The 24,474-nt window shown below is 42.7% G+C and overlaps 1 protein-coding gene across 2 annotated transcripts in view; it reads left to right on the top strand.

Moving 5' to 3' along the window:
• The window catches only part of EVA1A (eva-1 homolog A (C. elegans)), a 223,705-nt gene that overhangs the window by 38,098 nt on the left and 161,133 nt on the right, over positions 1 to 24,474 (top strand). For both annotated transcript variants that reach the window (XM_014958183.1, XM_014958182.1), the window contains exon 2: positions 20,932 to 21,146. In XM_014958183.1, coding sequence (XP_014813669.1) covers positions 20,932 to 21,146 — 215 coding nt within the window. The remainder of the gene's footprint in view (positions 1 to 20,931; positions 21,147 to 24,474) is intronic.

The following is a 24,474-nucleotide window of genomic DNA, read 5'->3' as shown; positions in this document are numbered from 1 at the left end:
TTTTTTTTTTTTTTTTTTTTTTTTTTTTTTTTAAATCCCGAACTGGATCAATCTCCTTTTCACTGTGCACTTCTGATGAAGTGTCAAGTCTCTGATATCATTTTTCTGAGGCTTCATCCACGCTTTGGAATTCCCTGTGCCTTGTGACAGAGTCGTTTGGTAATTGCTTCTCCACCCCCATGAGCTACCCCTCACCCCCATTCAGCACATAGAGCTGTGAGGAGCAGGGACATGGTGGCTGGTCCCAAACTAGGTCCTAGATGAGTGGCAGCTGCTTAGGAATGCTTGGGTGGGATTGAAAACCGTCACAGCTCAGATCTGGAAAGCTGTTACTCAGACACTAACAGGATGTTTCTTTTCTTTAGAGGGTTTCACATCTGTCAAGGGTTCAACCAACCACTAAGGCAGGTAACATGTTGTACTCCTATATGTAAAATAGGTTTGTAGTGCTGTTTCTGGAGATACTATAAAAATGCCTAAAAAGTGCCTTTCCTTAACCTAATGTGAGTATTAAGTCCTAGATTGCAAACTGTCTGGTGTAGTGGGCCATGGCTGAAGGATCCATTCCCCCAAATTGCTCGCAGAGAAAAAAGCAGTAATTTCTAGGCTGAGATTGTTGTTGCCAAGCTGCCTTGTGTGAAGAGGAACAAGTGTGAGCGTCAGGATGCGTCCAGAGCCTGAACTGATCCAAATAGCTCAGCTGAGTGAAAAGAGAGAGATGAAATAACACTGGCTTTGGTATCCTTGAGGACTTCCTAGGTTACTGGCTTTTGCTACTCTAGCTAAATCTACCAGCCCTTACTCATCTGCAAAGTGTCCCTTGGTAGAGGTTGACTGCCCTAAAGTGAGGGAGTCCTGGCATTAGCTTTAATGAGGGAATTTACTTCAATGTACAGATGTGAAAACAAAGGCTTCTTGAGAGGACCTGTGCTTCTGAATATAATCCTCTGTGCTTCGCTGCTCCAGGGACCCACTTGACTCGAGGACTGGGAAAGCTGCATATTGTTACGCATAATTTTAGGAGCTGTCTAGGAAATGCCCCGGCCTCCAGGCTGAATGGGACTTACACTAGTCTTTCCTTGTGTCCGTGGGTCATTAACATTTTCTGGTTAAGGGACAGCATAGCTCAGATCAAGGTGCTTTTCAGAGAAAGTGATATTTCCACTATCAGCTGAGATTTAATACTTCCACAGCAGGCAAAGCCTGTCATATCAATTTGTTCTTCTGGCCCATTCCCAGGCAACATGCCATTGCCCGGTACAAAAGCACCTATTGTTGCTACTGAGCTGGTTCCAATGTAATATACTATATGCCTCCTTCCTCAAAGAAGCGCAAGGTGCAATGTGAAATACAATTTTAAGGATTGTAGACTAAAACTAATTCTCAGCAGTTCAACAGATATGATAATTATGAAAGTCTTATGAGCTGCCTGAAGATGAACAGGAGATAGAATGTTACATTGTGTAGAATGGGGAAATCAGTCTAGTATTACAAGCTTTAATTCTCCAAATTATTCAAAACACTTTTGATAAAAAATTCTATCTTTTGGCAAGAGGAACTTTGATTGAAATTGGTTGGGGTAAGAGAAGGTAAAGGAGCAGGTCCCTGACTCAGGAAATGATACCTGTCCTGTGGATAGCAGTAGTATGACTCAATCACAGAGTCATAAATGGTTTTAGGGTAGAATGGACCATTGGAGGTCTTCTATTTCAAACCCCTGCTTAAAGCAATGTGGACCTCAAAGTTGTGTTAGGCTGCTAGTGACTTTGGCCAATCAAGCCTGAAAATACCCCGAGGATGGAGTTTCCACAGGCTCTCTGGGCAGCCTGTTCAAGGGCTTAACCTCTCTGGTGGTGAAAAATTTTTTTGTTAAGGTGGGTTGGGTGTTCCCTCATTGCAACTTCGCTTCTCCCAGCTTCTGGCTTCAATTTAGGGTAAAGAGGGCAAAAAGACAGCTACACTGTTTTGAGCAGACTGGTTGGTCAAAGTTCAGGGTATTGGTTTTGTTAGAAGAGGGAATCCTCAGGGACCCAGTGTTCTTTTGCTGCCATTTTAATCATATAGGTAACCATTCTTCCGTGGACACAGCAGGTGTTGAACAATTTTTTTAAAGATTGCATATGGTAATTATTGGGATGAAGACCACTCACTACTGTATCACGCTGCTACTTTTGTCCCTCTGAAGTCAACTTCTTCAATGAGATTCCCCCCAATTTGCATCAGGACCTCAGGGATCTGAAATACTAATACAGTCAAGCCCACTTTTATGTTAAGAGTGGGGGTTTCGTTAATCCTTGGTCCATCTCTCTTTCCCTTGATTCTCTTTGGTGCCAGTGGAAAAAGTCAATATTACTTTTTTCAGTGATGGGCAAATTAGTTAAGCACTTTGAAAAGTTCCAGCCAGTGCAAGCCTTTCTTCTACCTTTGGACAGGTTGCTGTGGATCACCTACCTCTAGCACTTTTTGGGGAGACTATGCCCTTCAATCTTGCTTTGTGATTTTGGTTGAGATTTAGGTGAGGGATTGGCATGACCATGAGAACCTGATGACAGCCATGTGTCCTCTCTGCACACACTGAGACTGCTGAGAGCCAACCATTTGCGAATTTTAATGATCCTGTCCCCCTCTAACTTATCTGAAAAACATCTTGATACCCAGGCTGGGTCAAACGTGAACAAAGTGTAATTCAGTTGTGCTGTTGTGAAGTCTAATGCCTTGACAGAAAGGCACAGATGTAAAAATCTGTAAAAATCCAGCCGGCCTTTCTGCCTGAGTTTGACAGTTTGTCAAAAGTCTCTTCAATTTACTGTTGATTTTGGAAATCCCTGGGTCAATAAGCTGTATATGAGGGTCTGAACAGCAGATCAGTCTCTTTTATCTGTTGGTCCCAGGTGGATCTGTTAAGTATCGCAGGAGCCTCCCGTTTTTGCCTTTTCCTAGAGGGAATAAAAATTTCTAGGAGGAATTATTTCGGTCTCATGAGATCTTGGAGTCACTAAGCTCTGAAAGCTGCTCTTTGCAATTATTAGTTTGTTTTTGGCAATTATTCCTTGTTGTCCTACCCTTTCCAGTCCTGAGGAAGGTTCCCATCCCACCTAAATGCTCTGTTTTTCTTTGGACAATAATTCTGCTTGACCCCTGTGCCTTTACAAACAGTATGTAGGAGGGTTTTGGTGCTGTTTCCCACTGCTTAGCCAAGATACAACAATTCTGTTGTTTCTCAATGCAGGGAAAGTAATGTCTACACTGAAATTGTATCCAAGACATTTCTCTCCTTGGTAAGGTGCAGGTTTTGGAAACCCAAGCTTTGTGTCCTTGGTTTATCCTCTGGGAGGGACAGTTCTGCTCCGTAGAACCTGAGGCATTCTGCCAATTCCCCAATGTTTTTATCCCCTGACCTTTCTCCTGGCTTACCCCCCTCCCACTTTGAGGTGAGAGACAGTAAAGGGAAGATGGAGTTACAGCTTCCTAGACATTTGGCTGTTTAGTCTTTTGTACATCACTTTGTGGCTGACAGGATATTTTTTTTTTTCAGAAAATACCTTGCATGCTAATCTCTGTGCATTAGCTGATCATAACATAAATGCTTGTCCATTAATCCAATGCCTTCCTGTGTGTCTTTCATCTCCATGCTCTCCAGTGTTCTCCTGTTTCACTTTTCTTCCTCCTTTGTCTTTAACTCTGCTTTGTACAATCCACCTCAGCTCCAGGCTATGGAAACAAGGACAGATACTGTAAGCAGATTGATAGGCTCCATTAATAAACATGCCCACCAATGCTGAAGGCTGTGCTCTCTGCCAAGGCCAATCTCCACGTGACTTTGGCAGACATGGTCCCTTCCACTGTTTCTTTATCTGCTGAAGAGAGCAGCCTGCTGACTTTTCTGCCATAGTAACATGTTGACTAAGAGACTACAGTTTATTTCCAGAGAATTCAAATAATATTATTATTGGTGCTCTTTTATCATCTAATAGATTGGGTGGCTTGAGAGCAAAACCCCATACAAAGTAAGGCTTAGTACTCTCTCCTAACTTCTCAGTCTACCATGCAGATTTCTATACCTGAGATACTCATTCTTGGGTCCCTGGAGAGATGTGGACACTTTACACACCATGCAAGGGCAGTTATACCATCTTGAACCAAAGGGCCACCTGTAACCACTCTGAGCAACCTGTTCTGGTGTTTGATCATTCCCACAGCTCAAGGACTTCTTAAATCAAGAGTTATGTGTGAGTTCACTGGTTCTTGATGGATTTTTTTTTTCATTCATTGATGTTGTGGTGTTTTTACTCCCTGTAAATGTCTGAGACCTGCAGAACGGCAGTGGCAGTGAGTTGCACAGCTCAGCTTTGCAGAAGGTAAAGAAATGCCTCCTTTTGTTTACCTCATTTGGTGACCCTACACCAACCTTCTTTTATTGAAAGAAACAATACTTGCAATCCCTTTACCTCCCTTCCAGTTTCTGTGTGGTCTGTTGCACCTCCCAGCCGTCTGTTTTCCAGGCAGAAGAAGCCTACTTGCAACTTAACACCTTTCTCTTAACCGTCTCTAAGTTCACTGTGTGGTTTCTGAGTGAGGAGGGAGATGGGAGGAGGACCCAGGAATGCAGACAGTCTTCTGGATATCCGTCCTTGAATACAGTGACACCGTGGTGGTTTCTGGATTGCTTTCTATTCCTTCCTAGCAGTTCCTAGTATTTTTTTTTTCCCTGATTATTAGTGGATATTGATTTTTATTTTTTCACAGAACTGTTACTACTCCAAAACCTCTATCATGTGTTACTTTACGTTTGTTTACATTGACTTTTATCTGTGACTTATCACCAAACTTCTCAGTATCGGGCAGTATTTCTGCTGTTCACCCTCTGGTACACTCTGCAGTGTGTGACACTTCAGACCTGGTTGGGATGCATGAGATATTACAGAAATGCCTCCTCCTTTTCACTAGCTCTACAGGGAGGATGAAATGTCGCTCCCTTATGGAGCCCTTTTTCAGACAGTGTGTGAGGATAGACCTCAAAGCTCTGAGCTTGCTGCTGGCACAGCATGTGCTCACAAGTAGGTTGCCTTTCCTTTTGGCGCTGTCTTGGGGGGAAAAACAGAGGTTGAGATGGCTTCTGCCACTACATTTTGTATAGCATCCCTGGCATGGCCTTTTCTCCTGGGACATGGAAAGCAGCTCACTCTGTGGAGGGTGGTGTTTCTGGGGGGAGCAGTAGCCAACTTCAAGAGACTGTCTCGTCATCTCCTCACCTACCAGGTGGCTTTCTCCTCTTTGCTGGGAGATTGCTTGTGATGACCTGGGAAGGCATTTGTAGAGATCTGGAGAACAAGCTTCAGAAGAAGCAATCAAACAGGCTACAGGGGAATGCTATTGGTTGTGTAAAATCTGAACACTAAGTCAGTATGTAAAATTAATAAGAAATTTCTCAAATTTTATTATGTAAAACTGAATTCCTTTAGCACTCTCTGTGTTTGCATGAGAGTAAATTAATAAATATAGATGTGAAGACTAAACAAATCCGGAAAGGTGATCTTATTACAGCGCTTACTCAGCAGACACGGAGTGCCAAGTGCCATTTCCATTGTCTGGAGCAGCACTTTGCTTGAATGATAATGTTGTTTATAAAGGTCAGTGATGCTGCTTGTTCAGGAGATGTTCCAGGGAAAGCCATTTCTTACTTCCCTGAACTCTGTAGCAGGACAGTCTGAGTCTACTAAAAAGGTATCTTAATCTACACAGAGCTGAGATAATGCTGAAATACTACCTGAGGTCATGACAAATGGAACTCCAAATTTGAATAAAGGATTTTTCCAGGGAAACCAAGTCTTGTCAATGCATCCTGAGAAGTGAGTTGATATCACAAAATGGCTGAAGTTGGAAGAGACTAGCATAGCTATCTGGTCTAGGGAGGTGACTGTCACACTCGACAATGCACTGGTGTGGCCCCACCTCAAGCACTATGTGCAAGTTTTGGGTGCACACAAGGACATCTGACTATGAGAGTGTGTCCAGAGGAGGGTGACCAGGATGATGATGGGCCTCAAGGGCAAGACTTGTGAGGAGCAGCTGAGGTCACTTGGTTTGTTCAGCTTGGAGAAGAGAGGGCTGAGGGGTGATCATGGCAGCCTATATCTTCCTCAATGCGGGCAGCAGAAGGGAAGGTGCTGATCTCCTCTTTTTGGTGACCAGTGACAGGTCATGAGGAAATGGAATGAAGCTGTGTCATGGGAAGTTCAGAGTGGATATGAGGAAAAGGTTCTTCAATCAGAGGGTGGTTGGTCACTGAAACAGGGAAGTGGTCACAGCACCAAGCCTGCCAGAGTTCAAGGGGCATCTGGACAAGCTCTTAGTCGTATGATTTCTTTTTAGGTAGTCCTAAGAAGAGCAGGGAGTTAGCCTTGATGATCCTTATAGGTTCCTTCCAACTTGAGATATATTATGATTCTGTGATTCTTCAGATCATCTAGTCCAACCTATCTACTTAGAGCAGGGTCACCTACAGCAGGTTTGAGACTCAACAACCTCTCTGGGTAATCCATTCTAGTGTTTGATCACCCTCACAGTTATACATATATGTTTAAATGGAATTTCCTGTATTTGATTTTGTGCCCATTGCCTATTCATGGGATATCATTGAGAAGAGTCTGGTTTTGTCTTTTCTACTCTCCCTCCATCAGTTAGTTATATAAATTGAAAACATCCCTCTGAACCTTCTCTATTCTGGGCTAATCAGTCCCAGCTCTCTAGTCTCTCTTCATATTACAGATACTCCAGTTCCTTGCTCTTCTTTGTGGTGCTTTGCTGGATTTGCACTGATATGTCTATGTCTCTCCTGTACTGGGGAATCCAGAACTGGACACAACACTCCAGATGGGTTTTACCAGTGCTGAGGGTTAGGCTTACCTCTTTTGACATGCTGGTGATTCTCCTGCCAATGGCTGCTTTTTGCTGGGAGGGCATATCACTGGCTCATGGTCAACTTGGTGTCCACCAGGACTCCTCTGCAAAGTTGCTTTCCAGCCTAATGGTCCTCAGCTTGTAACCATGGATGGGGATACTCCTCCCCATGAGCAGGAATTGGTATTTCCCTTCAGTTAAAATTAATGAGATACCTATTTGCTCATTTCTCCAAGTTGTCGAGGTCCCTCTCAGATGGAACAACCATGTGGTCTACTAACTGCTCCTTCCAATTCTGTATCATCTGCAAAATATGCAGATGAGATACACAGGTTCAGAAGTGTTCCTTAATGTAATAGAAAAGCATAACACTGGACTCAACAGTGGAATAACTGAGTGCAGTTCCCTGTCCTGTCCCAAACCAGGACAGTGTAAGAGGGGAAATCCATCAATCTAAGCTGTCTGAAGATTAAAAAATAAAGTAAAATCACCTTTTCTGGGGAGGGATGGTGTGTCTGGTTCCAGTATGAGGTTGGGATACAGCTGGGATGTGCACTCAGATCCAGGGGCTGGGAAATGCTCCCAGCTCTTGTAGTTTAATCACAGCCTTTAGCTGTAATGCTGGCCATATATGAGCACAATTCTCCCCGAGTTCAGCAGCAGCCAACCCTGAAACTGGTTTGGCCTGTGATGTGTTTTGGTACGTGATACAATAGGTAGGAGGAGAACGTGTGCTCTGGGTGTAGTTGCTGTTACAGCTGTGAGGCAAAGAGCCCTTCAAAGTGCTACTCTGCAAAAGAAATCCCCTTTCTCTGGCCTATTAGTCAAAACAACTGCTCCGTGTCAAAGCAGCGCAAACAGCTTTTAGCCCAAAAGCTTTTCTAACTGCTGTTAAGGCTGGGGCCATTCTGCACTGCCTGATGGCTCTCCCTATACAAGGGGTTAGTGTAGTATGCGGCTTAATAAATTCCACTGTCGGATTTCTATTGTCTCTTTGTTCTTCGTTGCCAAGGAAGCCAAATATTATTTCTGTCCTTGAAAGAAGCTGCAAATATGGGGAATGGCCTCAGTGAGAGGTGGGGAAGAAAAGGGACCCTGTGGAAAAATACCTTTTGTGTTTTCACTTACTGCCTTTATAGAGACGATTGTGGTGATGTGGTAGAATAGGGCTGTTCTGTCTTTTCTCTGTTAGTCAGATGTCTTCATTATTATTATTAACTTATATTCCAGGCTGAGCAGTTCCCTCCCTTTGTGTATCCTTTCATCCCCTTTGTCATGTCCTGAAGTGCTACCGAGTGCTCCTGATTAAAAATCAGTAGGCGTTTATATCTCTCTTTATCCCAGTCTTTCTGTAGCTCATGTTACTTCACGTTCACAGGTCCTTATTTTTTCCTGGCCTGCCCGTGGATATACAAATGGGACCATCCGCAGCTGATATTTGGGAAAATGAGGTGCAGGGGTAATACCAGATGAAGTGTGCTGGGAACTCTCCTCTGGCCTTGTGGCTGGCAGCCAGAGCTGACCTTTCTTGATGGCACCAGGGAAGAGGTGAAAGCTTTGGTCCAGAGAAGATAAACTAGAATGGTTAAACCTCTATGCTAACTATATAAATGCAGTCTTTCTGTTGTTTTATGTAGGAATCACTTTAAGGTCAGATACTAAAGACAAAAGTTACGGTGGCAGTAATATCAGGAATATCAGAGGGTGAAGAACACCAGAGTCTCTCCAAAGACCATGTTCTAGCACTAGCAATCACTGCGTTGCTGTAACATAAACCCTCATTCACCTGTGGGGACCCCACAGGGATCAGGGCAGTGAGTTGCCATGCTACTGACCTTCCTTACCCAAGGTGAGCCCCACCTTGGGAAACCTTTCTCAGAAGGTGGTCATGGAGCCATTGCTCAGTGCTGTGATACACAATGAGCAGTTCATCTTTATTTTGGTGCCTATAATGAAAATATGTTTGACACAGTTAGATGGGGCTCCCTTTACAATCAGCAGAGAGGGGTAAACCAAGTGCTAATTTCCTGTCCCTGCAAGGCCTTTTCCAGGAGGAGGATGTGGGGAGCAGAGATTAGTTAAGCTTCTAGTTGGTTGGGCAGCCTGACAGCTCAAACTGGTAATGTCTGTCTCTTGTTAGTATTGTGTGTGTCAAACTAAGAAAACCTGACAATTTACCTGTGAAATCATCGTTCCTGCTACCCTGACAACATTTGTCGTTGCTTTAAGTTGTCCAGTTGCTGGTGAGTAATAAATTCCCTCTTGGCTGAAGTCAATGGCTTAAACAGAAGATGCTGATCTGGCAGTTTTGCCCGGTCGGTGCATACGCAACACACTGCACGTTCTGTAAGGCAATGTTTGAGGTTTGTAGCCAAGTCATCAGAGACAGGCCATATCCGAAATTAGGGGGGACTCATGCAAATGTACTGTTTTTTATTATTATTTTCATTTTTTTCTCTTTTGACAGTCAGTCTGAGCTCCCTTTTCTCCTGGGTAATTTTTATCTCTGGGTAATACAGTCCTTTCTGCAAGCAGGCGTGATTTTGAGCTCGACCACGTGGGAACATAAAGAGAGGTCACTTACAAATGGATATTCTTGCTCAAAATCTTTATCTTTTCTCCTGTTTAGTATTTTAAGACTGCTCTCTGTTTCATAAGTTTCCCTACCTTTGCTCAAGTGACCCAGCCACCATGATGCTTCCAGTTGATTCTTTCTGGCAGGATAAGCTCCTGGGACCACACTTTTAATTAACAAATGAGAAAGAGGAATTTTTTTTGTACGTCTACTCTACCCTACTCTACAAAATCCTTCTGCTTTCCCTTTTTAATTTCCTTCTTTCCCCCCTGTTCTGCTTCTTCCTTTCACTGTTCAGCCTTCTCTATCTTGTCTCAGTCTCTCCTCATTTCCTTTCCTCTCTTGGGGTTCATAAAGCTGCCAGGGCCTGGCCAAAGCAAAGAGAAATATGCATTTCACAGGCGAAGGTCATGCAGAGGGCAGCATCATCGTTCTTATTGCAGGTCCTGGGGAAAAGGATACAGGTTCATTCCAGAGCTGTTGCTCTCATTAAATTTGTCCAATCTACCCTGAATAGGAATAAATAAATAAAATCTGGAATTTAAAGCAGAAGGAAAAGGGAGATGTTAAAATCCCAGTGTTGGAAACAAGCTTTTGCCTAATTTGAATTTTCTTGGGAGGTGAGTTCTGGGAGAATGAAGCACAAGGTCTTTAGTCTGGAGGGGAATCACAAGCATGGATTCTCTGCTGTGTCTCAGCAGAGCTCACACTGTATGTCTCTGAGCAGTGACTGCCCTTCCCACCACAGACAGAAATTTGTCACTGTCCCCCCAAAATTTCCTGCTTCTTCAGTGGAAAAATTCCTGGGTGGCAAAGCAATCCAGAGTGATTTGACCTACTTGAGCGTGGAAATTGCCTATCCCCTACCCTTATTACACAATGTCAAACGAGGGAGGCCTTGAATTTCACAGTTTGCAATACAAAAAAGTTTCTAATAAAAATGAGCATCAGAGCATTGAAGTGGTTGCTAAAATCAGTGCGAGAGACTCCAACCTGATTGGAAGTATTTTCCTGCCAAGCTGGTATTTGCACATGTAAGTCACGCTGTATTATTTCATGCAAGGTAACAGGATTTCAGATTTGCTCTCTGGGATCACCGGAATTGTTCAGCATTTTGACCTGCCAGTTGAAATCTACTTTTTTTCAGGGATGTGTAGGTCTCTGAAGGGCCCGGAGCTGGCTTCTGGCGCTGTGTGCAAACCACTCATGTCTGCTTTGTGATGGCTTTAGCAGCAGCTCCCGTAGGGTTATGCACTTTTTGCCTTCCCTCCTGCCATTTGCCCCGTTCTAAATAAAGCTGCCATCTCTCTGTACTTGTGGTCTTGTCAGAATAAGTTCTCCCGAATGGGCAGAAACCTGTTTGTTTAGTGTTGGTGTTTCTTAGCCCTTGTCAGATTGTCATGGCGTAGTTCTTGATTTGCTTAAAGAGTTGGTCAACACACAAAATCTTGGCTGTCACATTGTTCCAGTGTGATATGCTGTGCAAAAGCTTTTTTTAATTTGGGTGGTTACGGGGTACTTCCCTGTCCCCCCCAGTAAAGCGACGGGCAAAGGCCAGGCTGCTTTTAGTCACTTCTGCTATAGCTCTGCAGAGACGCATGCTTTATAGCAAGGCTGATTTGTATTTCCCTTGCTGCATGTTTCTAATATGGAAACAAACCTTTCCCCCTGTTTTGCAGTGGTGAAAATCTGCCTTTTGGTCAAATTGGACAGTCTGCAGCCCTCCCAGGTTGGTGCTTTGTCTCTCGCTGTCACGCTGCGTGGGGACACGAAGGAGCTGTCACAGACCTTACCAGAGACCTGATATACAGCAGCTGCTTTCGTGACAGATTTGAGTATTTCCTATTTCCAGAGACGATTTGGGACTGAATTTTCTTTGGTATGTGGTGAAGTGGTTTCAAAATGCTAGAAGAAAAGGCAAAATGTGTATTGATTGGGCGTGAAGGTGCACCAGAAGACTGCTGTCAGGCACTGTGCCCACCAGTGTTGACTTCTCTATGTGTGATATGGCTGAGGAGAACCCAAGAAGGGGTTTGATGGAGATAAAGAGGTGCCTTGCAGAAACTTATATGGTGCATCTCTCCTGGGTGTGGAGAAAGTGTGGCAGTGATTGTTTGCAGATTGATGGCACAAGCCATAGAAGTGCAAATGCTACCCTACCCTGTATTGTGGGTTAGGTGGAGGTGGACTAAGATGTTGATCACCATCAAATGTTCTTGGCCTCTTATTCAAGAGGCCAGCGAGATGTTCAGTGAGCTCAGAGCATGTCCTGAGGGAGGTGCCTGGATCCTGGCTCCTTTCCCTGTTACATAAGAATATTGCGTTGGTTAATCGCTTTAGCAACACATGAATAAATTGGTCCCTGGCCCTTGAGAAACAGCACAAATTTGATTTCAGCAATTTTAGTGACAAGGCCAGAAGGTGCAGAAGGGCTGTCAGTCTCTTGCCAAAGGACCCAGTGATGCTTGTAGGAAAGGCTGAGCATCAGCATGCCCTGGGAGCAGGCTGAGTGTGGGGAGGGATCCTGTTTGAACTCCTAAACTTCACTGCAGGCGGTGCTGCCTACAGCAGCTGGAAGATACCAAGCTTTGGGATTGTTTTTCCTCAGCTCGGGGCTTTCCATGCACATGTTTGATTTGTAATGATGTTGATTTCCAAGGTCACATTTGTTTTCTATAAGAATTGTCACAGGAAGGGGTGGGATCAAAAGGACTTTATTGTGGAACTGGAAATCAAAATGAACACCAGTGAAACTTGCCTAACTTGAGGAGTTTTGCCAGCAGAGGTGCATTGGTAGTTATGCAAATGTGTTCCCCTGTGACTGCAAAAAATGATATAGGTATCATTATGAAATCTTAATTATACCACTGCTGTTTTGGTGTTAAAAATCCCTTGTATATAAACGATCTAGAGAAAGCTGTTGTTCTTTCAATAAAATAAACCTGTTATAACTTAATTTAGAAGAGCTACATGACCCCTGTGGTGTGAGCTCTTTATCACTGCTTCGAATGCCATAGCAAGGCCGCAGTGAGCAGTGCTGTGATTTATTTGTGTGATGGCTGTGTTTTGGAAAGGACTTGGTTGGGAGCCGAGGAGGAGGAGCCAATTGAAGCTGCTTAGGAAGTATCACCCGTGTAGTTCCTTCAGCTATAAAGTGATGACCTTAACACTTACTTCAGTTATATCTCTAGAATGAAATAGTGCCTAGCTTGTCTGCAGTGCATGGAATTGACCTTTTTGGACTGTAAGAAGTATACACTAAATCTTTCTCAAAATTATAGCTCTCGTTCTCTGAGTACTGAACAAACCCCATAAAGCGACCTGGTAATTGTCTTTAGATTATGCTATGAGATATATTTTATAAATATGATTGTGCTATCTGCAATATACTTTATATAACTGACACATAATACATCCTAATGTATGCTAAGTTTTACTTTTTACAATTAAAGATATTAATGCCTATTAATATTTATAATGCTGTAACACTAACATATTAATTATATAACGTATTAATATTTATAATGCTATAACACTATTTTAACAAAGTGTTCTAAGAAATTTAGCGCTGCAAAAAATGAACTCCACAGTTACAGCAAGGTTCGGGCTTCTCCTGCAATTTAGACTAGGTAAAATATTCTGCAAAGTTGTTTGGGATTTTTAATGTTGTGTGTGTATGTCTGCATATAAATATATTATACAGGAATTTTTAGTGGGAAGTGTTAGGAGATGCCAAATCTGATAGCCTGATAGAGGTGAGGCAATGATAGCCCTGCGTGCCCAGGTCCAGGCAGTAGTGATGCTGAGCTTCTGTTCCCAATAGAGGTGTGTGTGTGTGTGTCTGGCCATGCAGAAGAACACAGGCAGAAACACTCAGCATTCATGCAAACACACAGCATCAGTGGCCTCATCCTGTTCCCCTCTCTGGTTGATCAGGATGAAAACCTGTCAGTAGGAAATATGCCCGCATGCATACAATGTGGATCCCCCAATGACTGGCCTTAGACAGTCCATGCAATAGCTGGCTTGTGGGTCCTCTAACCTCCAGTCAGCTCCCACACAGACGTGTATGGAGATGGGTCTCCCAGTTGACTCCTTGGCTCTTCCCATAGCTGGCTTGGACCTCCTAGTTTCTCCTGTAGGCAACTCACACGCTGTCTGGTCTCTCCAGTATCTGCCCAAGACTTGTGGCCGTGTTCCTAGCTGGCTCCCAAAGCTCTTATTCTACATGCCAGCAAGTCCAGCTTGGTATTCTTTAGTGATCACACACTGAGATACGTGGCCACACAATCTGCACACTCTGCCTTCTCTGGTTGCAGATCAATGGAAGGGGCTTTGATCTGAAATAGCCGAGCAAGAATAAACATCTGGAGAGAGGGTTGCAAGTTGGTGAAGTCCTGGTGCATCTCCTTCCAGCCAAATTCTCTGCACCGTCAAACTTCCTTCAAAATCACGACTGCCTGCCTGCAGGTGTAAACCTAGCGAAACAAGAGTTTTTAAAAAATTCCTTAAATCTAAAGGAATTGGGTGGTCAATCCCTTGAATTACAGGTCATGATACTGGTACAAGATAAGAGAAATACTGACAAACTGGAAGGAATCCAGTGGAGGGCCAGTAGGACTCCTTGGGGCTGGAGTGCCTGGCATAGGAGGGGAAGCTGGAGAAGGGAAGGCTGAGGGGCTATCCAGATGCTGCTTTCTGCTTCCTAAAAATGGTTATACATAACCCAAAGCTAGGCAGCTCTCAGAGGTGCAAAATAAAAGCCAAGAGACATGAGTTGTGACAGGGGAAATTCTGAGCACTAATTTGAAGAAAATTCTTCAGAGCCTTCAGAGGCTGGGGAAAAATAAAGTCTCCAGAGCCATAAGGGCTTTAAAAAGCTGTTTTCGAAAAAAGTAAGTTCTCAAGGAACCATAGACTTATGGGACTTTAAAAGAAAATAATTTAAGATGATGCTCAAATAGCAAACAAGTTTTTTTTGTATTGAATTTTTAGAGGAATTCCTTAAAGTTCTAGACCCAAAATGCTGGCAGTTGAAGTTGCTTATTAAATTCTCCTGATTTATTCCAACATTCCGTGGAAGAGCTGTAGTGGTTTGTTAAATTCTATAGGAGTTTACAGTTAGGAAGTCTAGGGGAATAATTAGCAATAATCCTCACAAATACCTGAATTAGATTCAAGCCTGCAGAGTTGAAAACTAACATGTTTTTATTCCTGTCACCCCTAGCCTTCACCAATCTAATTTCCACTACCTTCTCATCCTTATGCAAACCCAGGGAGACCTATGAAATGCTATTCAGCATTTACCCTATGAAATACTATTCAGCATTTACAAACCGTTACCTTGTTTAGCCTTGAAATGCTGGCACTCGGCTGCGGGTCTAAATTCGCTCTCCTTTCAAAGCCGTTTTTCTCAGTTAACACTGGATACTGCTTGGAGCTGCAACTGCACCACAGAAGATCAGATAGTGGGCAAAGAACTGTTGGCTTAAAATAAAAATATTTTCCCAAGTATGCTTACAAGCTGTTCAAGTTTTTCCAGGGCTGTATGGTATCTGAAAGGTGAAAGGGGTTGGGGAGCAGCCGAAGTGAAAGCAAATCTCTCTGTAGAAGGTTTGTAATAGCAAGTTTTAATCTCCAGTATTAGTAACAAAGCAAAACAAACCCTACTTGTCCGTACGAGGCTGCTCTGTGATTTGAGAGAGCTGCTTTTACGACTGCAACCGCAGGATTATCGGTAATGCCCGGTATGAAATGCATTCATTGAGTTACTTGCTCTGGCTTCGAGCCTTGCCTGGGGTTATATTTCAGCCCTGTTTGCGCGTCCTCGTGGCGTGTTACTCTATTCCACTGGCTTAGCACTCTTCCTGTGAGATGTTACAAGTATCGGTCTTCTGAATATAAAGAATAAGCTGAAATTCTCCAGTCTACTGCCTATCTGAAAAAGAGTCTGGTCTAGGAGTAGTCTGAGCTCTGGAAAAGTATCTGATTAAGGACTCCCTTGGAAGAAAGTTCTGTTTCACATGCACGGTCTCAAAAACACCTGCAAGGAAGCTGACGAAACTAGAAAAAAAATAGAAATAGATATTGAAAAAACAATGTAGATCTGGAAAACAAGAGGATTCAAAAATTAAAGATTTTGTGTCAATCAGGAGCAAGGCAACGTTTTGTTCACTAGCACAGTTAATTGTACTGACTTCATGTGTTTCAGATAATGGGAAGTTGCTTATTTCTAACTATGATTATCTTTTTTCATTGTGTTGATTTTTCTCAATTATATGTATACAGCTCTACATTTGTAACTAAAAAAGTTCAAAATGGGATAGTTTAAGAAGATGTTACTATAGCTTAGCTATAGCTTGATGCAGATACTAATGCAACTCTGGCTTGAATTATGTGTAGTAGTTCATCAACCATTAAAATCCTTTGAGTTTCCTGGTAATTTAGTAGAAGTTTCAGATCATATCCGAACTGTACAAAGAGCTAGTTTTATTGGGATTGTCTCTGTTCCTCCAGCACACACTCACAGAGGTGTTTCCTGGTGAAAGTTGGAATTCGTCTTCTGACGACTGGGGAGCTGGTGTGTTGCTTTGTGCCTTCTCAAGCAAAACTAGAACTGTACTTTGTGTGAGCAGGAAAAGAGGGCTTACCACTTTTAGACAACAATGGTTAAATATGATGTACGAATGAGTGTTTGTATACTCTACTATTACCCTACATCTGGCTGGGAGGAAAGCTTTCGTATCATCTACGCTTTTGTGAACCACTCCGCCAGTTGCTGTGGTCTCAAAAAGACAGGGTTGTAACTCCATAACAGTAAGTAAAGGATGATGTTTAGATTTACAGTACCTGTAAAATGATGATATTCTGTATGAAACTGTTATTTTTCTCTAGTGCGCGTATGTGTTAAGGGTTGGAACTGGCTGTTGGATGAGAGCAACTGAGCAACAGTTCCCCGGAGAGGCAATGGTGAAACTGGTGCTTGGGAACTGACATTGCTGGGTGGGATAGAGTTACAGTCAGTGTTAAGGGTTGTGTTTGGGAGTAGCTGAGAGTTATTGCTGATGACTGATAGGAGTCAGACTCTGGTCTTTGGAAAAATAAACTGCATGTGGTGTTTGAAAGGAACATTTCCTTCTCGTTAGCGTGGAAAGTGATCTGTCATTTTTGTGAGGCGCTTCTTTTGGTAGTTTATTTTGTCTTCAGAGTGTAAATCCCTGCTTTGGTAAGGACATTGGTCTTTTGAATGGAGGAGATATTTAGCAATTGACTCCTATACATTGGTTTAATTTGGGAGTATGGATGACTACCAGCAAAGATTCCACGTCCTTGACACAATGATTAAAACAGAGAATTGCTAAACCCAAAAGTTTTGAGATTGTTATCCCAGATATTAAAAGCATTTGGTGGGCTTAATGTGTTAGATTTCTTTTATGCTTTTATCATGCTTTCAAGCTGAAATATGTGTTTTTAAAGAAAAGCTCAAATTACCACCTACTCTAACATTATCTTCCTTAAACAAGCTAATATGTGAACCACCAAAAAATTTCCTGATAAAACAATAAGAATTTATGTCACTTCCACTCCAAGATAAACCGTGACAAATAGAGTAGATTTGATTGTGGCAGCACAGCTAGGATGTTTTCTTCAAATAATTGCTTGCATTTGGTTCCTGGATTGACAATGGTGATTTCACACCCCAGAATTTGAGGATGAAGAAGGAAGTGGCAAATGCCTTTGGCCGTCTTTAATAACAGCCTTCCTTGCCTTTGTTGGAGTGGACACTTGTAAGGCTCTAGCTTATATCCCAGATAATAATGCAGAGAAACATACTCATTGAGGAGTGATAAAATCATTTGATAATACATTTATCATCTCAGTTTCTTGACTGTCGTATTCTGTGGTCTATGAATAGCTGATTGGTGATCTGATGTATCATTTTACTAAACTAAAATAGTTTCTTACAGCCATCCAAAAGAGATTTTTTTCATGCTTGCCAGGAAAGAGTCAATGAGCTCTGTAAGCTATTCCTCATGTACTTATGAAGTGCTTCTTACCTTTGTGTACAAGTGCCATTGAAGTCCTCAAACACCTGGCATTGGCTACATGTTTATGCATTTCATTCAGGAAAGAGCATCCCAGTAATTCCCTCCCTGGTACCACACGTAGTGGTACAAAAGGTCACTGGAGAGTTGTTACCAAAAATTCAGCAAGGATGCTGAGAACAATTCAGATTTTAAGTTACTGAACCATGAATCAATGGGTAAAGAAATGCCAATGCTTTCAAAAGAACTAGGAATGAACATAGTGCAAATGTGGCACACTTAAAGAGGGGAAAAAACGACCATTAGTTCTCTACAGCCACTTTGTTATGCTCTGAAGAACATCATGTCATCCCTGATCATGGCCATGCCTAATCCAGTATCTTCTCTCTGACAGTGGTCAGAGCCAGATGTTTCAGACATTGTGCTTTGTTTATTATTAGCTACTCACCATCAAAGCATTCAATCCCTTCAATATCTTGAGCTTGAATGAACTCAAGTTATTTTGAGATTGCTGATGGAAGACAAGAGGAAGGAGTTGTTTCAACAAGTGATCTGTGCTAATTGCAGGGGTTGAAACCTTCCCTCCTTCCCTGATCCTGAGTTGGTAATATAAAAGGCATGTTGTAGGATGGCTATTCTGACAAAATAATTGAATATTCAGAGAAGCCAGTAGAGTCTTGACTGCACTTCGGTTGTTTTTCTCAGGCTCCCTAATAGGTCAGCCTCAGGGAAAAGTCCTAATGTGCTGGAGTAACAGTGTGAAGTGGGATTTAATGTTTTGTGTTATATTCTGGTTTTGTTTGTAGTTTGCTTTTCCTGATGCCCATCTTGTACGATTGCCTTACTTTTGAGGGAGGAGAGCTGATCTGACTCCAGGAATAAGTGTACAGCATCACGCAGAACACATACTCGACTGACTGGGAAAGGAGATGCACTCCAGTAGTTCATTTTATCCCCAGAGCGCTTCCTTGAACAAGTGGGATAAAGGCACTAAATTAAACGCTGCTGTTCCCTGATCTGTGCAGCCCAGTCACTTACTCTAATTACTGGGGCTGTGTCTCAGCCTTTTTCTTATAAGCAAATGCTGCCCTGGGGACTTGGAAATTAATATGTTGATTTGAGTAAATATCTATTTGGCACACACCTCTAGGCACTGTAGCTACAGAAATGCTAAATAAGAACTACAGGCTAAAATTCAGGGAAATCAGAGAATCCAGCTCTCATTGTGGCAGCTTGAAAGCTGAAGCTAAATTACTGTGTGTGTTGGTTATCTCTAAGAGTGATGACTGTAGTTGTTTTAGGTACCGCAAAATTTGTTTGGACCAGTATTTTCACACAAGTCCTGAGCTAGGTTTCAATGTTTGTATGGAGGGAGAACTATTCCCAGTAAAAGCTCTGGATGAGGCCATACTACTTAGGAGAGTCAGAGGAAGTGGCTGGATATGGCTTTAGGGACAGAGAAGAGTTCCTAGAAGTGTTTAACATAGTGGAGTAAATACGCCCTACAAGTGTGTCTACAAGGATAGCTATAGTTGACATTGGAATGATTCTGGGCAAGCCACGTGAATTCTCTCCAACCACATGAGTTGTGTTTGTGTGTGTTATTATGTCTTGGAAGAGAGGATGATAAATGTGAGGAAGCAGTGCACCTTGCAGCCATGAAGGGTAACTGCATACCAAGCTGGCCCCACAGTAGTTGAGAAGCTGGAGAGAGACCCTTTGGCTGCCAAGAAGGCAAGGGTAGTGGAACACATGATAAATAATAAGAGGCTGAGGGAGCTGGTCTGTTAATCTAGGAAAAGTAAAGAATAAGGACAGTGGGATCTAATTACTGTTTTACACTACCTGATGGTATAGAGGAAATGGAACCAGTCTTTTCTCTGAAGCGCACAATGAAAGAACCAGAGGGAAGAAACAGAAGTCACTACATGGGGAATCCCAATTGTACATAATGAAAAAATTTTTCAGTGTGAAAGTTGCTAAGTGTTGGCACAGGTTGCCCAGAGAGGTTGTGGAGGCCCCATCCTTGGAGATATTTAGAACTGGACAAGGCCCTGGGAAACTTGGTCTAAGTTGGCCTTTCTTTGAGCAGAAGGCTGGATTAGATGAGTTCAAGAGGTAACAGCCTAAATTATTCTATGATTATGTGATACTAAGAGAATAGTCACATTTTACCCATTTTTTTTAAAAAAACAAGTCTAAGATGTACCTCAAACACACAGTGGTTTCCCCTCATGTGTGAGTGTGGCAAAGTCAGGATTTGTTTGGCAGTTGCCATGGCAACCTGACTGCAATCAGCCCTTTCAACTCGGTGTAACTTTAACGAGGCTTTGTCCCCACGCTTTATTCTTGTTAATGACTTTATTATTGTGAATAACGTCATCCTCTAACAAACAAGGAGGGATTTGGTTCTGCATACTGTTTTCCTTCTAAAAAGATTGAAACTTTGCACAACTGGAGAGAAAGCAAAGCTTTTGTGTCAAAGGCTTGGAACAGAAGTTGCAATCAGAAGAATTAAAATGGTATACTGTCAAGGGAGACCAAAGATTTGTCTGGTGTGCCATGATAGAATACAACCAGCTGTAACCCACAATTTCACCATTAGTGGCTCTGTTTGGGCCTTTCCCGCCCATGATGATAAATTTCACGGGAAAACTGAAAGGACTTCAGTTCTCTAGTTTATCCTCCTGCTCAAAACAGGGTCGACTAGAAGGTCAGGCCAGGTTGCTCAGGGGCTTTATCCACTCCGGTCTTGAAAATGTACAAGGATGTAGACTGCACAACTTCTCTGGGCAACCTGCTCCACTGCTTGACTGCGCTTGCAGTGAAAAAGACCATTTACCTGGTCTGAAACTCTCTTGTTTCATCTTGTGCTTGCTATCTCTCATTCTCCTACCAGGCACCACTGTGAAAAGCCTGGCTCATCTCCTTGATAACCTCCCTGTAGCTGTCTCTTCTCCAGGCTGAACAAGCCACTTTTACAGGGCAATTGCTCCACCTCCCAACCATTTTGGTGGCCCTCTGTTGAACTTACTCCAGTTAATTGAAGTCTGTCTTGTATTGAGGGGCCAAAAATGGCATGCAGTATCTAGATGTGAGCTCAATGATAAGTCTGGCTCAGCTGCATTTCCTGTAAACATGACAGATATGCCAATGTAAATAAATAGTATGATTGCACTAAACTTGGAGCATCTGAATAATGCTTCCACTAAAGATATATGACTTGTCTGAAGGCCAAATCTCCAAACCTTCCCCTGCCATGTCATTGTCTCTCTCCTTTGCACATATATAAGTAATAAAATCTGCATCCCTCATTGCTTGTTAGTTGTGTGTTTTTAGACTGCACTGCTGCAAATCACCTAAATATTAATTACCTTTCACTAATGATGGTTTTTGTCATGGTTTTTGCAGGTTACATATCAGAAGTACTAAGGAATTACACTGACCATGCCTGCGATGGAGAATATGTCTCCCTGAGATGTCCTCACAGAACCACCATCAGCATCCAGTCTTCTTTTTATGGCCGTATTGTACCAAGTCATCAGATGTGTCCTTCTCGCTACCCCCACTCCTATGCAACTTTAATTAAAGAAGATGTTGCCTGTTCAGTTGGCACTTCCCTTCAGGTACTGCATGTTAAACTGGATCCGTTCATTTTGGACTTTGTCTTTCCTTGGCCAGGCAGCAGCTCTCTGTGCTGGTGCTGCACAGACCTGTATGAAGCAGTGCTACCCAGCATGGGAAGACTGACATCCCACACAGCTAAGTGGATAATTCATCCTTGTAGTTTAGTCAGGACTGAATTAGATTTTGCGATGAATTTCTTAATTTTGCTGCAACTCTAGTCAGTAACAGTCCAGGAACGTGGTTGAAACAGAATTACAGTGCAAGACTATGTTATGTTTGACTAGGTTCAAAGATACTTTTTTTTTTATAGTTTTCCTTCCCAATGGTTAGCTTTTTCAACACATTCAGAAGTTGCTGTGGTGTTTTTTGTACTTCAGAACTGATCCTATTTCAAGAGGCTTTTACCCTGGTAATTTAAACCCCAGAGAGAATCTTTGGCTTTATGTCCTCTGACTCTTCTGCTTCTTAGACCACTGTAAGTGATCATAGAATAGTTTGGGTTGGAAGGCCCCTTTAAATGTCATCAAATTCAACCCCCTTCAATGAACAGGGACATCTTCAACTAGATCAGGTTGCTCAGAGCCCTGTCCAACCTGATCCTGAATGTTTCCAGGGAAGGGACATCTACCACCATACATCAGTTAAGCTTGTAATCTCCCACACATCATTAGTTAATCAGTTCTGTCCATTTGTGTAGGGGATGTTGACTATATGTATCCTCCCAAGAGCACATGTGATGTCATCAAATCAAAGGATTATTTGGAAAGTGCCAGCGTTACTCAACTGTCAGTAGGAACAACTAAAATTAGAAACATCAGTTGGCTGATGTTGTTGAGATGAGTTGAATAAATGTTGAAGTAAGAGCTAGTCTTTCCAAGTGCAGGGACTGTAGAGACTTTTGGGCAAAGATCTCAAGCATCCAGTGTGTTTATGGCTATGAATCAATAATATCTCATAATAGAAATTTATAGCAGTACTAGATTAATGAACCTACAGGGCTAGTGAATAATTTGGCTAAAAGCCAGAGTTTCCCACATCACTTCTCACTCTTGCATGCAGGGTTTTTTAAGAGGAATTTACAGCTTTTTTTTTACATCGATATGAATGCTTTGGCTTCCAAATGGCAGCAGTAAATTCTCAAGAAATTGCAGGGGGTGTTGGCGGGTTGGTGTTTGCCTGTGGTGTAGTCCTTAAGCCAATAGATTTGCAGTTGCCCTTCCACTGCACAACAAAATGACTTGAGTTGTAGAATGGGAGGACATGGTCCTTATCAGTGGAACGTTTCCCCAGATATGACAATGAAAGTTCATAATACGACAAGAGGCGATTGTGTTGTTCAGGGTGGGAGAACACGAACGGAAGACTCTGGCACAGGCTAGGCTTCCCTTTCTTTCTTTTATTGATTTACTGAAAAATTTGCTCGAAACATTTCGTTTACCAGCGTGATTGATGGCTATGATGGCTTAGCCTTGTCCATTGTGGGTGAGTGGCCCACTTAAGGCGTCTGGAAGAACTTGAGAACAGGGAAACCGTAACCTTTGGCTTTCCATGCGGTGGTTTTATGTGCAGGAGGGATTTAAAAGAGATCTTTACCTGCCTGGCTTAGCTCCTTATGTCCTCATAGCTGTTACCTATTAGCCTTTAATACTTGTAGCTCTTGTAATTACAGCTTCCCTATTTATCAGAGTGAGAATTGTGTTCCCTACAGACAGTCTTGCAGCAGATCTCTTGTACGGGAAGTTTGTTACATGACTGAGACCAGAACAATCCTATTCACCCATTTTGGGGGATGCAGATGTGCTAGAGAAGTAGCTGACATACTCTTGTTCTGCCACGAATTTCTTGAAGGACCTTGGGTGAGTTCCTGAGTCTCTTTTGAGAAGATCTACAGTGCTTCTTTGGTGCCCCCAAATCTGGCTTTGATACCTCAGTGTGCTCTACTTGGCCAGGGTAGAATGAATCCAAATGCCAGAGATTAATCTTGTCTTCTTTCTCAATCCTGGAGAGGGTGAGACCTCTCTGAAGGATAAGCCAGAAACTCCACAAGCTGAATGGCAAACTGCCTGCACCTCACTGGTAGGACATGCGTGTATGTAGGAAAGTTGGAAAGCTGTAGACAAGAAAATTGTGTGTATTTTTGTGGTTTTGAAACTCAGTTATATGGCTGCTACAGGCAGGACCATTTGTGTGTGTGTTCTGATTGTCAGTAATTTAAAAAGTCAGCCAAACCAAACCCTTCAAAATTAAGAATATAAAATCACTGTGTCTAATCAAACCCATGACTGTATGAATTTGCTGCTTCTCTGGAGAGTGGCCTGGGGGGAGTGTAAGGAGCAGTAATTAATACTGTTCCTTGCAAACACTACCTGTGAGTAACATTCAGTTCCCATTTAGAAGCTCTCTCCCCTGTAAACGTCCAGTTCAGACATTGTTTCTATGTTAAGAGGGGAAAAGAAAGGGTTGATTACACTAAGACAATCACTATTAATCCAGCCTTAGGTGGTTGGCTGCCAGGATCCCTTGCTTTAGTCACTTGTTTTTGTTTGAAATGAAATGCAGACCACTTGGGAGAGCGTGTCCGAGACATTAAGGCAGTGACCCCAAACTACACGTTTCTGTTATTCTAACACTGTAGTGTCAGATTCAGTGGGAGATTTCTAATTGCACAAAGAATTTGGGCATTCAGACTGGAGTTTTTCTCTTGCTCTGTCCCAAGTCACCCAGATAGGGTTGGTCAAGCCCATTTTTAATCTGCCTGATGTCTGATTTTTTTAGTGTGAGAGTAGGCAGAAGAAGCTAAATTACATTGCTGCACAGCAGGGGGTGACATGGGAACATCTGGAGACACCTTCTACTCCAAGGAGATCTGCTAGGGACCATCCACATCTGCTTTAGCCTCCTCCTTCTGCTGGTGTTCTCTCACCTCTCACGCTACTGCACACATTTGCATTTCCCTGCCATGGGGACATCTTGTGAGATCTTGCCTCTGGAGAAATAAGGAAGCTGATAAACAGATACAGCAGCAGTGTATGCTTATTCATATGAACACAAAAATGTTGGCACAGAGGACAAAGGAGAAACAGAAGTGTTAAGTGTTCTGCATTGCCTAATGGTAAGTGCCTACTGATAAGTGAATCCCTTTAGTGAAAGACCTCATCACTCCTAGCCAAGCTCACAATACACAACTTGTGCCTGCAAAAATGCATGGAGGCACCTTTATACGTGAAGGAAGCTGCTCAGCTGAAGAGGTTTGGAGTAGCTTATAAAGTTGCTTATAAAACTTTCTGCAGCCGCTCATTCCTGGATCAGTATTTCTGGTGTCACTTG

The sequence above is a fragment of the Calidris pugnax genome, unplaced genomic scaffold, assembly GCF_001431845.1.
Source record: "Calidris pugnax isolate Ruff unplaced genomic scaffold, ASM143184v1 scaffold276, whole genome shotgun sequence".
Classification (NCBI taxonomy): domain Eukaryota; kingdom Metazoa; phylum Chordata; class Aves; order Charadriiformes; family Scolopacidae; genus Calidris; species Calidris pugnax.
The sequence above is the reverse complement of the archived record's forward strand: the minus strand, read 5'-3'. Positions and strand labels throughout refer to the sequence as shown.